Raw genomic sequence first — 21,787 nt, forward strand, 5'->3', positions numbered from 1 at the left:
GATGGATTTTGCCAGTGCTAGAGAAAGAGAAACATTTACAGTCAGACCACATGATATTACAGATAACACAAGCACATGCTTTATATTTGTCCCATTAAAAGTTAACTGATTACTGCTCTTGCCAGAATGTGATGTGTGGTGTGTGGCGCCTTTCAACAAGTCTGAGCATTCGATGAATGGTAGCATTTCTTAGTTTTGTCAGCTGAACATGACAGTGATGTCTGAAGTGGGGCAATCTGGTTTTAACTCTGTCTTTGTCTTCTCACTACCCTCACTACTGACAGCGCATGTTCCTGCACACTTGTAACTGAACTAGGTTCACTATTTGAACCAGTCATGGTAGTACTGGACTCTTACTGGCACTAGATTTACACAGGGGCATTTATAGAAATATCAGATCTGACTGTAATTTGGATGACCTGGGAGTGCCTGTGAATCCATACCTAGAGCTTTGAACCTCTTTCCTGAAAGAACAGATGCTTTGTCCATCTTCGCCTTATGTTGCTGTTGGCGGTTGTTCTCTGTCAACTTGCTGGACATTCAGAATGTAGCTGTTATTCTGCCAAAGTATTCTGGAAAAAAGGGTTTAATCAGATAACTTTGAGTAGAAAATAAGCTAAGTCAGTTACATCCTGTGGTTCACATCAGGAGAAGAGGAGATATGCTAATCTTTCAATGCATAGCTGAGTCTATATGGGTAGATTAAGACATTTTTAACTGATATGAGACCAGATCTGATGTCAGTGTTCGGCATCTCTAAGGCCGAAGGAGTTAGAAGTCTTTTAGCTACAGTCACCATATGTCCAGACGGAAGTTATGTAATGTTGATGGAGGAGATAAGGCTCAATACGAAAACAGGAACACAATAGACTGCGGCGCCATCTATTGGATAGTTATCATGCTATGATAATTGGGGTTAAAGAGCTCCATTATCTATTAGTCTGTTGCAGACTTGGAAGTGTAGTGCTTGGATAAAAGCTCTCTTTCTCTGGTCCTTGGAATTTCCTCTCATTCACACTTATTCTTACTGCTGTAGTGTTCCCTCAATTATGTGTTTCTGATGTCAATAGTGAGGGGTAATTTCCTCATTGGGAACAAACCACATCAACATATGTTGAGCATGCACAAATAAAAAAGCCTTTGTTAAAAAAGGATGTGAAATTGAGCTTACATGCACACACACTTCCTGTATATGCATACTCCCTGATGGATGCATTGTGTCAACCTGTATAACAGTGATGGGAATGCTTCTTTGTATGAATTACTATCTCAAATCCCAAATGCTTTCAATGGAACATGTGATTTTATTTTAAAAGAGAGAAATAGACTTGGCTTTCTTTTTTAGTTTTAATTTTTATGGGATGGCAATGTTGGTCAATTGGTCCAGACTAAACTATCTCAACTCAAGTGGGATTGTCATTAAACTCTGTGCTTTCATTTGTGGGAATATCCCAGGTTAGATGTGCTTGGTTGGTATAAAGTCACAGAGTTCATCTCTATGTCCTCCCATGCTGACGCTATTCCCAGATACCAGAGCACTTTTTAGAGAGTTGCGAGGCTGACCCAACCCCTTCTTGTCATTGTGAGCATAAAAGGCAAGAAAGAGGCCTTCCTCAGTAGTGAAAGAATGGCTTCCTACATCTCCCATCCTGTGGCACAGTGCTGCACATTCACAGAGGAGCAACAGGCAGAGATGAAGTCCTCTGAGCTCTGCTGCCGCTCACATGAACTGAACTGGCCCTTTCTCAGAGAAAACAAACGTCTTAACAGAGTAATTGTTGCTAGCTCTCCCCCCGTCTCTCTCTTTTTCCACCACCCCCTGACCATATTCTCCCTCTTACTGCCTCAATACCAGTTTTGTTAGGAGAGAAAAAGTGCAAACTGTTTGAGATTGTTGTCAGATTTTATTTCAAGGGCACATGCATTCAAAACTGATACAGCTGCAAACAAGATGAAGTGCAGAGCTACAGAGCTTTTGATTTGAGATCTATGTGTCTTAGTACTTGTGCCTCTACGTTCCTGTATGATTGTAGGGGAATGTTTTTTTACTGTATAGAACAATAACCTTCCAGACCACTGATGTATGGGCATGTGAACAGAGCCAAGAACAGAACTAAAGACTCCATCTCCCACTAGCTGAGACAATATAACTGTAACAATATAAATCCCACAGTTAGCTCACCAGATTTCCAACTTCTCACTCTTGTTTTTTTATGATCGAGACACAGCATCTACTGAGTACTAATAGTTTCTTTTATCAACCAAGAGCCGGCTAGAGTGCAAAACTGCAATCAGCTGTTCTTGGGTGTAGTGCTTGAGTGTGTTTTTGTAGTAGTTAGAGTCAGAAAGTCCCCTCAAAGGCCAAAGGATTGGTGTCAGTCTTGCTTAATTTGTTAACAAGGTAACAATTTATTCACAATTTTTTCAAAAGCACTCAGACACTGAAGAAGAGAGTTATCAAGATGACCCTTATTTTGAAAGCTCTGTTTGAATGTCTAAATCCCTCTCATGGCCTGGCCAAAGGTTAAAGGTCAACAGGATGAGAGGGTCATTAGTTACTGGCCAAGATGGGATGCAGATGGACAAGCTGATTAAGAGAGGTCAAGGACCTTTTTTAATCTAAGGCAGGATTATGGAATAGGACATGTTTGAAGCATTAATGCAGTTGAATGAAGGGGTGCAAATTGGTGTTGGTCATGATAACTAAAGCAATTCAAAGAAATATAATAACATTGAATAAGTGAATTAGTTGACTCTTTAGGGCTCTTTAGGGCTCTTTTGATTCAGTCTAATCTAAAAAACAGTATCCTGATTTTCACACATCTTGTTTTCTTATCATGTACAGTGAGTGATCAGCAGAGAGCAGTTTTCTGGAGTCCTAACCACTAGCTGGAGTTGTCCCACTAGCTATTGAAGTAGAGCCAATTCTAGGGTTTTCATATTACCACTCACAGCACAAGCACATACGCACACACACACACACGCACAAACACACACACACATACACACACACACACACACACACACACACATGTTCCAACCAGCAAGGCTTGAGAAATTGTCTAAAACAATTTTCCCATTTGTTAAGTTAATTTTTACGTGAGACTTCCTAGTTGGACTGTTGACACAAGCTGTCTGTTCGGCTAAAGAGGAACTGTACAGTGTTCTTGCTTCGTGTTGCATGTCTGCTGACGTGTTCATCTACTTCTGGAATCCCAGAGGATGAACTTTGTTTGCAGTTATGTCCAAAGTTGGCCACTGAATTATTATAGACTTGTGCCCATGTTAAGTCTCTGAGTTTGTTGAGCTGAAGTCAAGCATAGACCTGCATGACATTGATAAATGGGTGAAAACTAGTTATTCCTTTTGGTAGGGATGCCATTTTCTTAACTTTTAGACCCTACCACTTACAGCTGTTCTAGTCACTTGATCCCAAATTTGATGACAGGCAACACTTACCTGGTCATGCATGAACAGACAGGCGAGTAGTGTGTTTATCATTTACTTTTGTGTGTGTGTGTGTGTGTGTGTGTGTTTGTCCCTGTAGCATAAGGCCATTTCATGTAATTTACAATTTTAGCTTTTCCCGGGGGATAAAAGTTTGATCTACCAAAGCTTTTATGGTATTTAGTGTTATTGTTGATTTTTCACCCATTGTATGTGTTTATTTCTGCAAATAGGAATTTTTGTGCAGGCATAATTTGGTCCTGTGTGTGAACGGCTCTCTGCAGATGCATCTGCTTTTAGTTACAGAAGCCTTGAATTATTTTTGAAAATTAGATTAAAACCTGCTGCCTGGAGCCTAAACAGAGCATGTTTTACATTAGGTTGGTCTCAGAAAATGAGCGCTACAGGAATTCTTAAATACAGGAAACAGAAAACATAGCCCTGTTTTATTGCAGAATATATGTGTTATATGTCTCTAGGTATGACTTGGCCTTTGGTTTCGTTTTTGGCCGTTGTGTATTCTGATCTATTTCAGTTTGAATTAAGGCTGAATTTCTCCTCAAATTTACTTTAATGTTAATTAGTGCATTCTTAAACTATTTTATGCACTGAAAACAATGAAATATGTTCAGAGAGTCAAGCACGTGAACAGTTAACATAATAAAAATGGTTTCGCTTAACTTAATATCTATCTTGGCATTTAACATTTTTTTCACATCATGACATTCCAGTTTGTGCATGTGCAGCTCACCCTCACACAGACATACACACTCATGCTGTTTACAGAGCAACTTGCGCCAGGAGACTTGTCTTCCAAGTATGGCAGTCAGACAGAAAATTCCCCTCCTCCACTTCTGTTCTCTCATCCCAGCCTCTCAGTACCAGAGAAGGCCAGGAATGTCAGAGCAGCACAGTTCAACCCAGCACAGTCTGAAAGAACTTATCTATCCTCTTCCACTCATATTTTACTATTTTAGATTTTGTTTCTGTTAATCTCTCTCCTGTTTCAGTGAGTGTAGCTCAGCGTTGTTATGGGAACAGCATAGTTTTGATCAGTAGCACCTGTGATCTCATTGACCGTGAAGCAAAACTAAAAGTAAAAACCTCAAACCACAAAAAGCTGGAGTGGAGTGAGTAAACAGTGCTGAGACACCGATTTCATAGTTTTTATGACATCAGCATCAGCTGAGCATAGTAGCAGCACAGCTAGTGGAGGTCTGTGTTTTCTAGTGTGAGCAAATGTGCTTGTGTATAAGCTGCAACATTTATTACAAGGCATGTTTTGCCTATTACGCTGTGTGCTCCTTAACTGTCTCACTAAGTGTTGCTTAATGAGCCCTGCTGCCAAGCGAGATCCCTTCTGACGTTTTTGAAGTAAAATTGAAGCCATGATCGCAGTTTAACTCCGTGGGAATTTCTTTACAGGGTAACTTACACAGGTTAGACGTCTTAGAACTATACACCACTGTGATAAAGGGACATCGGAAACTCACTTCAAGACCCTGAAAGAAAAAGATATGCTATACAACTTTACGTGGTGTTTTAGTTGGACTTACTGAATCCACAAATAAACCCAGATGTTTATGTGAAAGTTTATGGATATGTCACTTTAATGACGTTGCACAACAGTTTGCGGGATGCAAAGCCAAAATCTCATCGGATGTCATTAAGAGTAATTAGATCTGCCAACACGAAATGTACCCAAACCGCCGTACGCCTAAAATATGGAACAAAATGTAAACACAAAACTAAGTGATGCAACAATATGGCTAACTTGTGTACTTGGTTTGGAGTACACATGGTCGAGGAGTCTTGTGACAGTTTAGGAAACTAAGAGTTTAATTCTCTTTCTTTACACCAAGGCTAAACTGAGTCACAGGGACAGTGAAAGATCTTTTTGGCTCTTGCTGATACTAACATGTGCGGAAATTCAAGCAGCGATTTCCCTCTAAGGTGCCCTTTTGATACCCCCAAGGGAGACATTCTGTGACTAACAATATGGTGGCACTGGTGGTTGCATGAAACACGAAATTCCTAAAAGTTATTGGGGGTAGAACCCCACAACAAACATTGGCATACTATGGCCCTCTAAATGCCTGGCTATGTTCACCGTAGTTGCTTACTTTGTCTGCTGCTTGGTGCTGGGTGTGTAGCATAAAGTGAGTTTATCAGAGCTTTATTTTATCAGCACCAACACTTTCTTGGAGTTCACACTAGACTCTGGTGAAGCTGCCAGACTACTCTACAATTGCATGGTTATCTGTTTTCCCCTTCAGTGAAACCCATATCAGTGTGGAAGGAAGGCTCTTGTCACAGCGGGGGAGATAAACTGAGACTGTATTCTCCAGTCAAATCCTTTTCTCTGGCTACACAGACTAGATTTTCACATTACTGGGTCAGTAAAACAGTTGTTTTGTTTTCTGAAAACATTACGAAAAACAACAGCCTTCTGCAAGGACTTATAAGAGCTGTCAGAACTTTTGTACATGACTCTGGCCTAGGATGTAAGCTTCATTACTGTATATTTAGTCATGTGAACAAAGTGGCTGGTGTCCATGGTCTTACCGTGTCTCTGTGTGTGTGTGTGTGTTTGTGAGTGTACGTGTGTCTGTGTGTGGGTGTGTGTTTATCTATGTGTGTGTGCATGTCTGTGTGTGCTGAGGTTTTTTTTGTGTGTCTTGTGTCATAGGAATTCTTTTAATCCAACTCATACAGTAATAAGTAGCATAATTGCAACACCTTGACTGAATCTCATGATGCTTGTCTGATACCCATTACTGTATGTTAGGAGGTCATCTAATTTGTTTATGTGTGTGTATGTGTGTGTGTGTGTGAACAAGAGGGGATGTGAAATGACATACAGTATGACATATCCTCCCACACTTCATGTGCTCAGCCCCTCCAGGAGACCCTAGGGGGTCAGCAGTGATCTATGGTACTGGGAGGGTATGGCAGGAATGTACCGGGAGTGTGATCTTGTTTTAGGAAAAGTCTGTAGATGACACTGAACAGATGTTTGTGTGATATTCAGTTTCCCTTTACATTGTAAGAAAGAGGCATCCGGCTGTCAATGCAGAGCGTTCCAGTGATGGGAATGTGTCTACCCCCATGTGGTTAAAATCAGTACTGTGGCAGTATTGTTCATGAAACCTGTGTACCAAATGTATGCAGCATTGCAGCAGGTTAATATTTTTCCAGGCGCCTATTTATAGAGGTTTACGCCTTAATCAGCACCCGTGGGTTTGACCCTGACCTGCAGTCCTTTGCTGCATGTCATTCCTCCTCTCTCTTCCCTTTTAAGTCTAAGCTGTCCTAAACAAATAAAGGTCTAAATGCCCAAAAATAATCAAATAATTAAAAAATATTTTAATTGTTTTAAACAAGATGAAAGAGTGGGAAACATTCAAGAACACTTGTGTTTGGGGGTTGGCTGCCATACACAAGGGATAGATTTGCCCACTTTGGCAAGAAGAACAGAGGCAGTGAGTCATGCAGCCACAGTGAGCTGAAGGGCATGCTGAATGACATCTGCAGCAGAGAAAGCTACCTTCTTTGTAAGATTAGGAAAATCCAGTTGCCTTTTCTATCAATTGTTTATCCTTTGAACAAAATGCATTTAAGATGCCTCAAGTCTCAAACAAGATGTTTCAGAGGTCAGGAATATACATTTATTCTGCATGGCTAAGACGTAGTACTTGTAAATAACCCAGTATATGTTTAGCTCTACAGAAGAAATAGCCTTGTTGTAAGTTTCTTCCTTCCTGTCCTAAATAAAGTTTTTTTTATTTTGAAAGTCACCTGCTGGCACCTTAACTAGTTTTCCTGCTGCATGTGATGGATAAAAAAGGAGAAACAGTAACAGGCACACAGTTAAATATATAATGTTTTAGCACCCCTTCAAAGAAACACAAGGTTAATATTCATCATAACACTGTAAAATGAATATGTTAGTGGTCTTTTACATCTTTAGCTGTTTATAGCTGTTTGTTTAATAAGCTAATGCTGGACTTCTGAGCTTGTACTAAACTATGCAAATTTTCTGAATCTATACGGTAAGGTAGCTAATGCATTTGATGTTTGTGTTTGTTTCTTTTTGTAACCAGCTCTTAAGTTGGTTATGGGATTGCCAATAAATCTAACATCATCAGTTCAAGTGTCAGACCATCTTTTGGAGGGTATGCTACTGTACTGTATTGATTGGTTGTGGAAAACTTCTTTTCCCTGAAGGCCCCAGTAATATACACTAATAAGGGTTTTCAACCTTTGAACTTATAGTACTGAATTGATTCTAAGTAACTATACGGCAACCAAGCAACAACTGCAGAAAAGAATGTGTGAATGCTGCAAATCAAGCAGCCTAAGCTGTTTAATTAAAGTTAATTCTTGAGTTTGGAAACAGAAGATGACAAAACAATTTCAAATTGAATCACACAATCTTCCTCAGCATATGGAGTCTGCCTAGTTGTTGTGGAATTGGAAATGTTAATATGTAAATATCTATTCAACACCATCAAAATCCAAGCAAAAAAGATTTTGTGATTTTATTTAAAGTTCCAGTACTCCAAATTCAGTATCTCAGAAAATTAGAATATTGTGACAAGGTTGAATATTAAAGACACCTGGTGCCACACTATAATCAGCTAATTAACTCAAAACACCTGCAAAGGCCTATAAATGGTCTATCAGTCTAGTTGTTCAGGCTACACAATCATGGGGAAGACTGCTGACTTTACAGCTGTCCAAAAGAAGACCATTGACACCTTGCAGAAGGAAGGCAAGACACAAAAGGTCATTGCTAAAGAGGCTGGCTGTTCACAGAGCTCTGTGTCCAAGCACATTAATGGAGAGGCGAAGGGAAGTAAAAAGGTTCTGGTAGAAAATTGTGTACGAGCAATAAGGATAACCGCACCCTGGAGAGGATTGTGAAACAAAACCCATTCAAAAATGTGGGAGAGATTCACAAAGAGCGGACTGCAGCTGGAGTCAATGCTTCAAGAACCACCACGCATGGAAGTATGCAAGACATGGGTTTCAGCTGTTGCATTCCTTGTGTCAAGCCACTCTTGAACAAGACACTGTGTCAGAAGTGTCTCGCCTGGGCTAAAGACAAAAAGAACTGGACTCTTGCTGAGTGGTCCAAAGTTATGTTCTCTGATGAAAGTAAATTTTGCATTTCTGGAGTCTGGAGGAAGAGAGGAGAGGCACATAATAATCCATGTTGCTTGAAGTCCAGTGTTAAGTTTCCACAGTCAGTGATGGTTTGGGGTGCTATGTCATCTGCTGGTGTTGGTCCACTGTGTTTTCTGAGGTCCAGGGTCAATGCAGCCGTCTACAAGGAAGTTTTAGAGCACTTCATGCTTCCTGCTGCTGACCAACTTTATGGAGATGCAGATTTCATTTTCCAACAGGACTTGGCACCTGCACACAGGGCCAAGGCTACAGAACTTGATTAAGAACCATGGTATCCCTGTTCTTAATTGGCCAGAAAACTTGCTTGACCTTAACCATATAGAAAATCTATGGGGTATTTGTGAAGAGGATGATGCCAGCAGTGCCACAGACTGATTTACTCCATGCCACGCCGCATTGTTGCAGTAATTCAGGCAAAAGGAGTCCCAACTAAGTAATGAGTGCAGTACATGCTCATACTTAACATGTTCATACTTTTCAGTTGGCCAACATTTTGAAAAATCCTTTTTTTTTTTATCGGTCTTCAGTAATACTCTAATTTTCGGAGATATTGAATTTGGGATTTTCATTAGTTGTCAGTTATGATCATCACAATTAAAAGAAACGAACATTGGATATACACCACAGTGTGTGTGATGAATGAATACAATATGCAAATTTCCCTTTTTGAATGGAATTATTGACATAAATCAACAATTTCATGATATTCTAGTTATGTGACCAGCACTTGCACAAGCCACACAAGTTATTCTGTAACAGGCTGTGTTGCCTCAGCCACGACGGGGCTGCTCTTGCTATTGTTCCTCTTAGGATCCAGTTATGCAACAGCTCTACACACTCACCCTTGATATTAATGTCAGGATCTTTGGACCGACCTCTCTCGCTGGTTAAGGCCTGTTACTCATCACTTTCTCTCTCCTGGGCTCATCTCATTGCTAGATTTATGTATCTAATGATGTCAGACATATTGTGCAAGTGTTGTTGAAACCTCAGAACTTTTAGGATGAAGCTTGAACTGATGTAACCTCCAGCACCTCTAACACCAAGCACTGAGATACATTGTTCTTCATATAAAGGCCTGTGAACGTGCCTCTGTGTACCATGACCGTAAAACCCACACCCTCCTTCTCTTCTTCTGTTGGCATTTTATGCTTCCATTTCATGATCTCTCTAAGCAGACTCTAAGGCTTGTGTTTCCCTGCCAGCTCCAGCCACTGTAAACAATCACAAACACACTGTCATATACATACAATTATGATAAGGCACTGTTTTGCGCAGCGCCCAGGAAACGTAAACACTCTGGCAGCACACGTCGTATTGGTTTTTCACAGTTTGGAAACATCCAGGCCTGCCATCCAGAGTAGGAATGACATAAACACTTGTCTAGAGACACGTCAGAGCTTTACTGGATCTGATACAGCTTCTCCAGAGCTCAGTGACTCGCTAGCCACTGTATATTTAGTGTAGACATTAACACTCATCACTGCAGAATCTCAGCCTTCTGCTCAGTCTCTTTGCTCTATGGAAGATCATGCCGGTGGGAGGAATAAAATCATCTTTATCTCTTCATTTTCTCACAATCTGATGCTGTAGCAGACACTCACACGTGCACACCCTGTACTGTGCTGGTGGACTGTACCACAATGTTAAAATACTCCATTATGAGTAAGGATGTACACTGTACATCCTTACTCATAATGGAGTATTTTTAAAACTGTTTTAATGACAGCATTAAAACAGTTTTAAATAGTACTTCTAAGTATCTTAACTACAAATATTTTTCATGCACAATGTGTTCTTTGAGTTTTTATTACATTATTGTGTTTTTATTACTGATGCACTAAAGTCAGCTGCATTTTGAAGTTGGAGTCAAGGAGGAGCTAATTAGCTATTTCCTTTATTGTTGGGTAGTTTATAGCAATGCATCATATTGTATAAGGTCAACATGAGTAAACTATGAAAAGGTAAAGTAAGTAGTAATCATAGCCGACAGTTGGGGATGCCCCTATCCAACTTTTTTTATCTTCTGAAACAGATATGTAAACTCAAATCGAGTACCGATCAGATACCCATGTATGGTAACAAAAGACAATAACTGTGATACTCAACTTTAGTACAAGTAGTGACAAGCATGCATCATCATTCTTTTACAGGCATATCCATTTTTATGTTATTTAGAACAGTATATAACGTGTAATTTTAGATTCAAGTTTTGGTAACCCCTGCTAACCACGAATGGCATTGTCTTCACAGTTATACATTAAACCACAGACATTGATAAGGATCAATAGAAGATTTAATTAAGATCAGCTTCCTGCAAATGAACAAAGCAGAACAGAAATCTGTATTTGATGGGGATTGGTCAGTATGTAGAGTAAAAACTGTAAAATACCCCTCTGACATGTAGTAATGCGGAATAAAATGGAAGGACTAACGTACTCACACCAAAGTACAAGTACCTCAAAATTTTACAGTACTTGTGTAAATGTACTTTATGTCCCACCACCGTACGTTCTTTTATCTTATGTTTGTATGTGAACTGGTAAGGCTATCATTCTCCATGGCTATCATTCTCCATGGTCTTCAGGAATGGTATTTATGGGATTTATGCTAAATAATCAGACCTCTCATCATCCAGCACATCCAGGAATCTGTATGATAAGGTCCTCCTGTGTCCCCTTTTCATGCAAAGCCCACTCATTCACTCCATGGTTGCAAGACTCATTAGGAAGATGCTTTTTTTGTGCAGCTGTCAGTTGGGTCTTTGTTCCTTCTCTACCATCTGGTGTTTGGGTTTATGGCGGTGCATAAAGGGTGTAGAAAAAAAAAAGAAGGGGTAAATCAGGGGAACGCTACTTTGATCTACCTGCAGCAAACTGAGCTGTGTTTGGAGATTCAGCAGTAGACATCACAGGGATGTGGCTTTTCATCACACACCAGCACATAGCTTCTTAATCATCGTACGAGTCGTTTTGAGGCTTAGGTCATGCCCTCCAACATGCAGGAATGTCTGCTTGACTAAGTTGCGCCTTAAAGAGAATGGAAAATACTGCAGAGTGAGAAAAAGAATCAGGGACAGAGAGCAACAGGTGGTTGAGGGCATACTTAAGCAATGCTTAAACAAGAGCAGCTGTAATTTACATGAGTGGTGCTGACAAAATGCAAGTTTGTTCCCTCATTGCATTAGGGGGCCTGAACTCCCTTGGTGAATTGCCAGAAAAATAATTTAAAAAAAAAAGTGTTAATTCAGTACCAGGAGCACTTATTGGTGCGGGGCTTAGCCATAATGAAACACACATGTGCTTCATTCTGAGAGTTAATTTCCCTTTTCCTCTGTCTTATGACAGTAAACTAATCTGGAGCAGGTGTTCCTAAAGTTTCTTTTCAGTGCCATAACAGAAAGGAATCCTGTGAAAAAATACTTGACCAGAAGTAGAGAGGTGAGAAGGAGTTGGTTTAAGGTGTTTGAGAGCGCAGGAATGGGAAGTGTTGCAGGCCACACATGTGTTGTATTCTGCAAATAGAGGAGAACAAGTGCACTTGGACAGGGTGGAGGCAGTCAGATCTGAAGGTCCTGAGTGTAAGGTCTGTTTTCTGTAGTTTCCCAGGATTTTAGAGCAACATATGGATTCAGTTATTTGGTATGTTGGAGAGGATTGCATGTAAAAGGACATAATGTTTAAGACTTGGACAGGATATTGTGTTATAGAAAATGCAGAATTAAGAATTACTTATGTTCTGTAGGATGGGAAGGAAAGAAAGTTGGGAATGGATCATGATGAATGCCGATGAAGCCATTTATTTTGTGTGTGTGTGTGTGTGTGAGAACGATACAGGCAGACGGAGAGAAATATGTGTAGTGGTAGTGTAGCTGTGCATTCTCTGCCCAAGCCTGCAGAGTCTGTCCAAAGCCCTGACAGGCTTTTGGCTGGACGCCTTGCACGTGATAGCAACAGCTGGATGATGGCGGAAAAAGGAGGAGAGAGAGAGCCAGGGCAGTGTAGACAAGTTCCCATGCTTCATCCACTGGAGACCCCAGAGGAAAGGAAGCAGGGGGGGGGGGGGTCTGAAAGGGCTGAGACCAGCTGCATTGATGTTCTGCCTGCATGTAGTTCTACAACGTTAACCAGTGATGTGGCTAAAGTAACCTGATTTCAGAAAATAAAACCTTTTTTTCAAGGTCAATCATCAATACAACTGAGATTGAATATTAGACTCAGATTCACAAAGTGTACAGAAACACAAAAGCTTGTTTCCACTGTCCCCTTATTGAGCCATCTGACATAGACAAGACCCTAACATGCCATGAAAGAATGAAGAGTTTGTAGCACGGTTTACACATCTGATGACATCAAATGGCCCTCAGCAGATGTCTGTCATACTGTCCAGCTGGCTAACACTATCTTTATTTCTTTTCTTATCTCTAATTTTATTTTCAGTTTTGTCAAAAACAAACCTATGCTCTTTCTTCTTTGTTTTTTTCTTCCAAGGGATGGATCATTTATTTTTATGTTTTTCCTTCATCCTCAGGGCTGTGGAACATCATGTGGAAAATGTGACTGCAGTGGTGTGAAAGGAGCAAAGGTGAGCTTTCAATCCATCACGGCCAATCAATGCTTGTGTATTTTTTGTCACTTATAATTCTGACGCATTAGTTTGCAGTTGATGCAAATTGTTTTTTAAGTTCACAGCAGCTCAAAGCACCCGTGACAGAGCTTTATATGTTCTGACTATATGGGGACAGCTCAGTGGGACAGACTGGAGCTGGGCCTGGGTGGAAAAGCAGTGGATGTGGCTCAGTCACAGAGCAGCGACCAGGACGGGACCAAAGATCAGTTTGAATTAGAGCATGTCTGGACACACAGCTGGGCTGAACGGCTTATTCCCGTCAGAGGGAGGCTCTCAGATACAGATGTACGAGCAGTGGGGATACTAGCCATGACATTACGTGTCATTTTAATTTACGCTTTTATTCAAAGCGACTTACAATTGCTATGTATGTCAGAGGTTGCACGTCTCTGGAGCACCTAGGAGTGAAGTGTAGGAAACGACCCAGATCTCACATACCAAAGGCATGTGTCATATCCACTGCACCATCACCACCACAAACTGGCCATGAGCCTTTGAGCTGTCACCACTTGAGCATGAATGTTAATCACTGACCTGAAACACGAAACATTTGTATTCACTGACTGGGGGCAAAGGGTTTTTTGCTGTACCTACAATTTTTTTGTCTTTAAAGAAGCTTGCCTAGACACTTTTTTTTTGTTTTATTGCAAAGATAGAACAATTATTGTATACAGTACACATTATTCTTATTGTCAACAAATTACTATAAAAGACCAAAACCAACATTACATTCATCATTGAGTATTGCATCAGTGAAGTATTGCCCTTTTTAGCCAAAGCCTGATATATCTTATTCAATCAGAAAGTATATTTACGGGATAGGAACCAGAAAGAAAACCTATTTCAGCCACACAAAAAATAATGATTCTTTTCATCCTTGATCCTCATCCTAATTTTTTCATATTTTTGCCTCTTTCGGGCTTATTTTCTACCACTTGAACACTTTAAGGACAAAAAAAAAGAAAACATAATTTTTTGGTCAACCTGTAACAAGGGGTCACAAACAGACATTGCTTTTTACGTTGTCACAAGCTAAGAACGTCAGGAACCACTGCGTTAAAGTTGATTTATTTCACACAACTCCTGCTATTTGAATGAACATGCAAATGATTGGCTCAGATAAATCAGACGATTGCAGAGTGTTATCTGTCCTCTTAGTGCAACAGTCTGGCCTCGGCTTTTTCTTAGCAACAGTAGTCAATCATTCAGTTTCCCCGGCAACAGCAGATGCACTGACTGTGTTCAATGGAGCAATCCACTGTGGATTCAAGGCACTTCTGTGTTTTGAAAGTTTCTAAAAAGGCTCCAAACACCTTTTTCTAAAATCTTGTATGAGCTTTATTTCTAATGATATCACTTCCTTATGTTGCACAACAGGAGTTTCCTCCGTACTCATATGATGATTCCCTTGGTTCAAAATGGAGTGTTTCTCCCAACTGATGGATATCAGATGTGTGTGGTCAGAGAATGGAAGTCGATCTCAAAAGTTTCAGTATGTTACACATCACTCTCTCATGCTTGGCAGCTCAGAGAGGATTGTGGAGCTAACTGGAGCATGACTCTTCTTTGTGATCCACTGGTGCCATCTAGTGGCAGATAGGGGAAACAACATTCAGTCAGTTTTTTTAACATTGTGCATAGACAACATCAAAAACAATAATCATGTCATATGTGTCTTCACTATGAAGTAAAATGTAATTAAGTCAATATTTAAATCAAAAACATGTGTTCATGATTGGCTGTTTTGGCACTGGATGGACCCATGTAAAATTGAAGAGCATAAGAAAAATAAGAATATTATTTTGGAAGTTTGCTTTAATAATTACTATACAGACAAGAACATTGATAAAAAATAACTGACAAATCATATTTTGTTTTCCAAATGAAATAATTTTCTTTAAAAATTTTGCAATGATGAAGTACGACGTCATAAGCTCTAGGTAAAATGATCCCACTTGACCTGAATTGGTGCCATGCACATTTTTAAATGCATCGCATGGCCCCAAAAGTGTTTGAACTTGGTGTAGATACAAGGATCTGTGATTCTCCCAGGAACCAACTTGAATCCATTATAGATTATTCAGTACAACATCAACAGATACACATACATATACAGTAACTCAGTCTTTGAGTAAGTATTGAATGGGATTGTGACCGTTTCCGATTTCATTTGCTTTGGGTGTCGAACCTATGTCTGATACATTTATGAAATCAAAAAATGTATTGGAAATTGGTTTTGAAAACAGTTTCAGCATTTGTGGCTAAAATGGTTCCTTCTAATCTCAGTTAATGTAAATATTTTTATCCTTGTACCATTAACCTGGTGGTCTGTGCTTCACAGGGTGAGCGTGGATTTCCTGGTCTTCAAGGTAATATGGGATTTCCAGGGATGCAGGGACCTGAAGGGCCTCCAGGATCAATGGGCCCCACGGTCAGTACACACATTTAAATTACTAACCGTAAATGACCTAATCTGACTTAATTTTGTCCCCCTGTCCACACGTGCCATTGTCAACAGATTTTATACCTATAGATCAACTATAAGGTTTAAGACCACATGTTTCTCTATTACGATGATCTTGATGTTGTTTGTTTCTTTTAGGGAGATCTGGGTGAACCTGGAGCTTCTGGACTAAAAGGAGTGCGGGTAAGTAACTAACCATCATGATTGGGCTTTACAGTAAAATATGATATATGGTATAGGCTTCTATTTCACAAAAGATTGCTTATGCTGTGGTATTGTCATGGCATTTCATTTTTAATACTGATATGGTTGTGATCTTTCAGGGTCCTCCTGGTCTGCCTGGTTTCCCAGGAAACCCGGGACTACCAGTAAGTTCCTTTTGATTTGTCTCACATCCTGCAACTAGTGAATTCCGCATAACAATACAAATATTGTATAACATGCAATTACCCACTTAAAAGTAATACCCTCTAAATATGCTACAACATGTTTTTAGAGGATGTTGATACACTGACAGGGTAGAATGGTCCAGAAGGTACAGAGACTTGTCATTATAACTGCAATTGGTCTCAAATTGTCTATTTGTGCACTATTGCTCTTAGGGCATCAATGGAAATGACGGGCCACCAGGATCGCCAGGTATCCCAGGATGCAATGGGACTAAAGTAAGCCCAGTTTTACTGTGTTTTGAAGCAGATTGCTTCACCATTTGTGTTTTCTGACTGTGCTGTGTGTGTGTTTCAGGGAGACAGAGGAAGGGATGGCGCTCCTGGTTTTGACGGTCTTCAAGGACCTCCTGTAAGCAACCGTGACTCACATGACAGCCAACAGCACCCCACTCACCAGGACACTTTTTAGTTATTGTTACAGTTCTGCGGAAAAATATAGAAAGCATCAACATTTTAATAAAAGCTGCCTAGTTTTTATAGTGACTGACATACCTTTTGTTAATGGTCTGGTTGGTTTTGAGCAGCTGATCTCAGCTCATATATGCCGCATTGAAACATCACAACCATAATAAGATTGCTGCATGACGTCTACTTTAACTGAACAGTATCTCAAATGCAAATATTCATCCTGCCAGAATATGTATTGATTTGTTACTAGTGTCCTCTCTTCTCAGGGCATCCCAGGACTTCCTGGAATGAAGGTCAGCTAAGAATTTAAAGTGTTAACGAGTTTTTTTCAAACAATACAAGTATGTCCTGTATTCAAGTCTGATTAGACATGATTTCTAGCAAACCATTTATTTTCCTTTTGTGTCATACAGGGTGACCCTGGTGGTGTGATCGGAATTGTTCCCCTAAAAGGAGATCAAGGATTCCCTGGAACACCTGGATTACCTGTATGTTTTGTGTGTGTGTGTGTGTGTGTGTGTGTGTGTGTGTGTGTGTGTGTGTGTGTGTGTGTGTGTGTGTGTGTGTGTGTGAGAGTGAGTGTGTGTGTGTGTGTATATGCGTATGTGTATGCGTGTGTGTGTGTGTGTGTGTGCGTGTGTCAAAATAAGAGGAGACTGGGACAATATTGTTCAAATTTTCATGCATAAATCCAATTTCTTCCAACATGCATCTTTCTCTCCCAGGGATTTAGCGGAAATCCTGGACCTGTTGGACCTCCTGGGCCTCGAGGCTATCAAGGACCAAAAGTAAGTTACTTCTACAGTAATAGACTTTTTGTCATCCTACAGAGTCAGTGATAAACCTTATGATCTCTGGAATATTGGTTATACAGAGACACATGATGATTACATATAACAACAATGTGTTCTGGAAATAGCACGCATTAAAAAGTAAAATGTGTGTAGATTTTTAAACGTCGCAGATACTGTTGGATGATTCATTTATCAGTTAGATAGTGTTCTGACATTATCCGTTTGTATCTTTTTAGGAATGTTTTCATTGTTTTTAACGGACGTTTAATATTTATTTTTGTAATTAACTTTGAATTGCCCTGTAGCTAACATGTGCTATATAAATAAAGCTGCATTGCTTTCCCTTTAACTACTGGAATAATCGTTTGACAGGGTGATCCTGGGCCCCCTGGCCTCCCTGGAGAGAAGGTAAGACTAATCACATACAAAGATTTTACAACTGTAAAACAAAATCCACCGTTCTTCGGCTTCAACACCTAGCCTAGATCTCATAGGACTGTTTTACTAACTTTTTTACTTTATGTATCCTTCCCTGTAGGGTGACAAGCTGGCCTTTGTGAGTGAAAAAGGAGACAAAGTAAGAATTTTTCTTTTTTACATACATACTGCTACAATTCTTGTATGATGCTTTCACTGTAGACCGACCTACTGTAGAGAGGTAGTGGGAGTGGAGCACTTCACACTTTCTTGCCATTTGTGTTTTAGGTACCATATAATTGCATTGCAACAAAGTTTTGATATTATCTTAAAACAGAAGAATATGAATAGCAGCATTGGTTTCTGATAATTGCTTGTGGCAATTTCCTGGAAATTTCTAGCGTTTGGTGGTATGACACTGCCATTAGAAGGAGCGTAGTTATACTCTTCATATGTAGATGCAGGGCTTTTGCAAAGCAGCCCTAATGAAAAGAGAAACACTTGCACGCTGACTTCAAAAAATACATTTATTTAAATGGAAACAATTTTATTGTCATTTGGATCTTATTTTTATGATTTTGCTCATGAATAATTGTTTTGATGTTAAGTATGTTTTCTTTATTATGTTTATTTCCTTATAACTAAAATAAAACTCATACTAAGGGGGTAGGACCTGAAACGTTTTACCTCTTCCTGACTCCTTTTTGAACATGGAAATCCTTATTTGATATAAAATGTGTTTTCTGACTATTTTGTTTTTGTTGGTTTTAAGAGAATGTTATTAAGTTACACTTACTTACTACACTTACTCTTATCTGAAAAAATCTCCACATATGGAGACACTTGTTTTTACTGGATGATTTGCTTTTTGATTTTACCTTTGTGACTAATTGTTCTTATGAAAATGAATTTAGTTGTGGCTGTTGGCATGATCATTGCTGTCTCCCTGCAGGGTGACCAAGGAATTCGTGGTCCACCTGGCCCTCCTGGACCTCCTGGTCCATTTGCGGAAGGCTCACCTACCACAGTTTACTTACCTGGAACACCGGTACTCACTCAGCTCTTTAAAAACTGAACAGAAATTGTGCTATTTTTGTGTATCAATAAATAAATCACAATGGCTAAATGTCTGTTTATATGTAAAAGACAACTTAGATTCTGTGTTATTCCTGAATGTGTTTGTGTTTTTCCTATAAAGGGCGACAGAGGACTTCAGGGAGACAAAGGAGACAAAGTTTGTATTTTGCTTTCAAATGTTGAGTTGTATGACTAACGTTACTGTGCACACAGGCTGTTTGTTATATTTTAGTTCTACTTTCTACTTTTTTGAGACACTTGATTTCCTTTGCAGGGCCAGTGCATCCCGCATCTAGCTGGTGTCAAAGGTGAACCTGGCCCGCCTGGAGCAAGAGTAAGGGGAAAAAATAAGTCTCTATGTGATGGTATAATGGACTAACAAATGAAGAGAGAACTTCAGTCAAACTAATCATACTGAGTGCTTCTATAATTTTAGGGTAAACCTGGAAAGGATGGAGAGGATGGGCTGAAGGTAACAATAACTTACTATGTTTCAACCGACTTTACTCTACTGCCAAACTGTTGTTTTTGCTTTTATATTATGAAATATTTATCATTAAAGTACACACATACTTTCATACAGGGAGAAAAAGGCTTCCCTGGATCCTTTGGATACACCGGTTCCCAGGTAAATAATGCACCATTTATTTACTCTGCACACACTCAAGGCTTTTATTGAAAAACTCAGTTATATTGGAGGAGTTATGGTTAAGAAGACTCAACTCTGTCTCGTTTTAGGGTGAAAAGGGTGAAAGAGGACCACCAGGTCACGTAAGTGATCTATTTTCTACATCTTTTCCATCATCTACATAGAGGTGGGATCCTTAAGACCACCAGCAGATTTCACCACAAATTCATTCAATTACAATCATAGACATTAACAGTCTATTGTTAAAGAGTGAGACCATGTTAAATGATTTTACCACTGTCCTGTACAATGTCTTCTATGACTAGTCTGATGAAATGGCATCAGGCCTTGAGTCAGGGCTGTAGCTTTTGTTGACGTCTCCACGTCATGTTCTTGGTATTGATTCTTGAGATCTTTTGTCTCAGCAATCTTGAGACACACACACAATTAACATATGTTTAAATAAATTGAATCGTAATCTTAAAATCAAAATTCAAATCAATTGTGGACTTGGAGAATCGTGACACCCTTTGTTTGTATTTTATGGCTTTTAGACTAAAACTTTTTTAAGTTTTTTGGCCAAAAATGATGGACTCAATTTACATACAGTGTAATAAAAGGAGTGTGTTTTTTTATATTCCATAGTTTAGAAGTGTACTCCAGGGTGTGGCAGTACACAGTGACATCACTGTTGACGGAGACAAAGGATTCCCTGACATCACTGTAGATCGGTATAATAAAACCTAAACATGATCTTAATAAATGGACATGCATCTTAATCTTTGCAATTATATCATTTTAGGGTAGTGGTTCCCCTGGTGCTCCCGGTCCTCGTGGTCTCCCAGGGTTAAATGGAGAAAAGGGTAAAGTGAAGCCACAGCATGCCTCTATGCGACCACACACATATATCTAAAAACCTCTGTACTTTGGAAACAAACTCATGACATCATGTTTTTCTTTCCTTTGTAATTTCCTCTTAATCCATAGGGTTTCCTGGTCCTCAGGGAGAGGCAGGTCCACCAGGTACAATAACAATAACAACCATATTTACTGGCTTAGCATATGTCAGTCAGACACAAGCTAAGCTAAATCATACACAAACTGGCTTCCTTGACTTGTTTTTCAGGACGGCACATTGAAGGGCCTCGAGGAGAGACGGGTCAGAAGGGAAATGTTGGGGAGAAAGGAGACAGTGGTTTAGAAGGAGAGTCTCTTGTTGGACCTCCGGGACAACCAGGAAACACTGGACCACCTGGACCACCTGGACCACCGAGTATGCCTTATCTTCTCACTCAATTACATTCATTTTAATAATTGACAACCAGGGATTCATGCATAAAACATGTATCTACAAATAAATGTTTTAATAACGTAACGTCTGTGTGTGTTATGTATGTGTCGTGTATGTGTGTGTGTCTGTGTGTGTGTGTGTGTGCTATGACAAGTTAACCCTAATGAATGTGACATTGAGAAAGGAGCGCCTGGCCCACCTGGACCTCTAGGGTTACAAGGGGAATTGGGACAGAAGGGTAAGAACTTGGACCATTAATGCTGATCAATATGAGGCATCAATAAATTAATCCTTAAAAGTTATATGTTTCCATCATTGAGGTGTAGCTGCACTACACATTAAGGACAATTACATAGATAATAGGTTTCTAATTGATGTTCCTGTGCCTCCTTTCAGGTGACAGAGGTGACACCTGTGTTCAATGTGAAGGCTTCGGTCCACCTGGATTACCTGGCCCCCAAGGCCCTAAAGGAGATCGAGGTGAGTGAACAGTGGTCACATTCAAATGAAATGCTGGTGTCTAGCCGCACCAGTTTTTTCCCTAGCTTTGTGGAGTACTTAAGTGTGTGGATGTGGTGAGGGGTTAAAATAGGCTCGCCTCAAGAAAATGTGGGATTTTGTATGTTGGTAGTCGTGTTGTGTCCCTTTTTGGTCATTTTAGTTTTCTTTGAGGTTGTTTTGGGTCTCTCGGGTCATTTGGCATCTCTTTGTGTCCCTTTGTGGTAGTTTTGAGTCTCTTTTTCACATTGTTTTAGACCATTATTATCTTCACATCTGTGTCTAAAACGTTGGAAAAGATAGTAGTTCACAGTTGTCATTCCACCCTTTCTTCCTTTGTATTGACTTGACACCCACCATGATGTATATTGATGAGCTATTTATGTGTAAATGTCCATATTCTCTTGACAGGACCTCCTGGGCTAGTAGGGGGGAAGGGAGAAAAGGGTGGATTTGGCGCTCCTGGACAACCTGGTAGACCTGTGAGTAGAATAA

At 39.8% G+C, this 21,787-nt stretch overlaps 1 protein-coding gene across 3 annotated transcripts in view; it reads left to right on the plus strand.

The window, feature by feature from the left end:
- col4a1 (collagen, type IV, alpha 1) overlaps positions 1-21,787 on the plus strand; it is a 42,148-nt gene that overhangs the window by 5,278 nt on the left and 15,083 nt on the right. For 2 of the 3 annotated variants that reach the window (XM_034886251.1, XM_034886252.1), the window contains exons 2-24: positions 13,168-13,221; positions 15,608-15,697; positions 15,869-15,913; positions 16,054-16,098; positions 16,333-16,395; positions 16,475-16,528; positions 16,854-16,880; positions 17,001-17,075; positions 17,313-17,375; positions 17,754-17,789; positions 17,920-17,958; positions 18,751-18,846; positions 18,997-19,032; positions 19,150-19,209; positions 19,312-19,347; positions 19,459-19,503; positions 19,614-19,646; positions 20,306-20,366; positions 20,491-20,526; positions 20,630-20,776; positions 20,949-21,032; positions 21,191-21,274; positions 21,704-21,774. In XM_034886251.1, coding sequence (XP_034742142.1) covers positions 13,168-13,221; positions 15,608-15,697; positions 15,869-15,913; positions 16,054-16,098; positions 16,333-16,395; positions 16,475-16,528; positions 16,854-16,880; positions 17,001-17,075; positions 17,313-17,375; positions 17,754-17,789; positions 17,920-17,958; positions 18,751-18,846; positions 18,997-19,032; positions 19,150-19,209; positions 19,312-19,347; positions 19,459-19,503; positions 19,614-19,646; positions 20,306-20,366; positions 20,491-20,526; positions 20,630-20,776; positions 20,949-21,032; positions 21,191-21,274; positions 21,704-21,774 — 1,380 coding nt within the window. The remainder of the gene's footprint in view (positions 1-13,167; positions 13,222-15,607; positions 15,698-15,868; positions 15,914-16,053; positions 16,099-16,332; positions 16,396-16,474; positions 16,529-16,853; positions 16,881-17,000; positions 17,076-17,312; positions 17,376-17,753; positions 17,790-17,919; positions 17,959-18,750; positions 18,847-18,996; positions 19,033-19,149; positions 19,210-19,311; positions 19,348-19,458; positions 19,504-19,613; positions 19,647-20,305; positions 20,367-20,490; positions 20,527-20,629; positions 20,777-20,948; positions 21,033-21,190; positions 21,275-21,703; positions 21,775-21,787) is intronic. The other variant, XM_034886253.1, reaches the window with a different exon arrangement.

This window comes from Etheostoma cragini, chromosome 11, assembly GCF_013103735.1.
Source record: "Etheostoma cragini isolate CJK2018 chromosome 11, CSU_Ecrag_1.0, whole genome shotgun sequence".
Lineage (NCBI taxonomy): Eukaryota > Metazoa > Chordata > Actinopteri > Perciformes > Percidae > Etheostoma > Etheostoma cragini.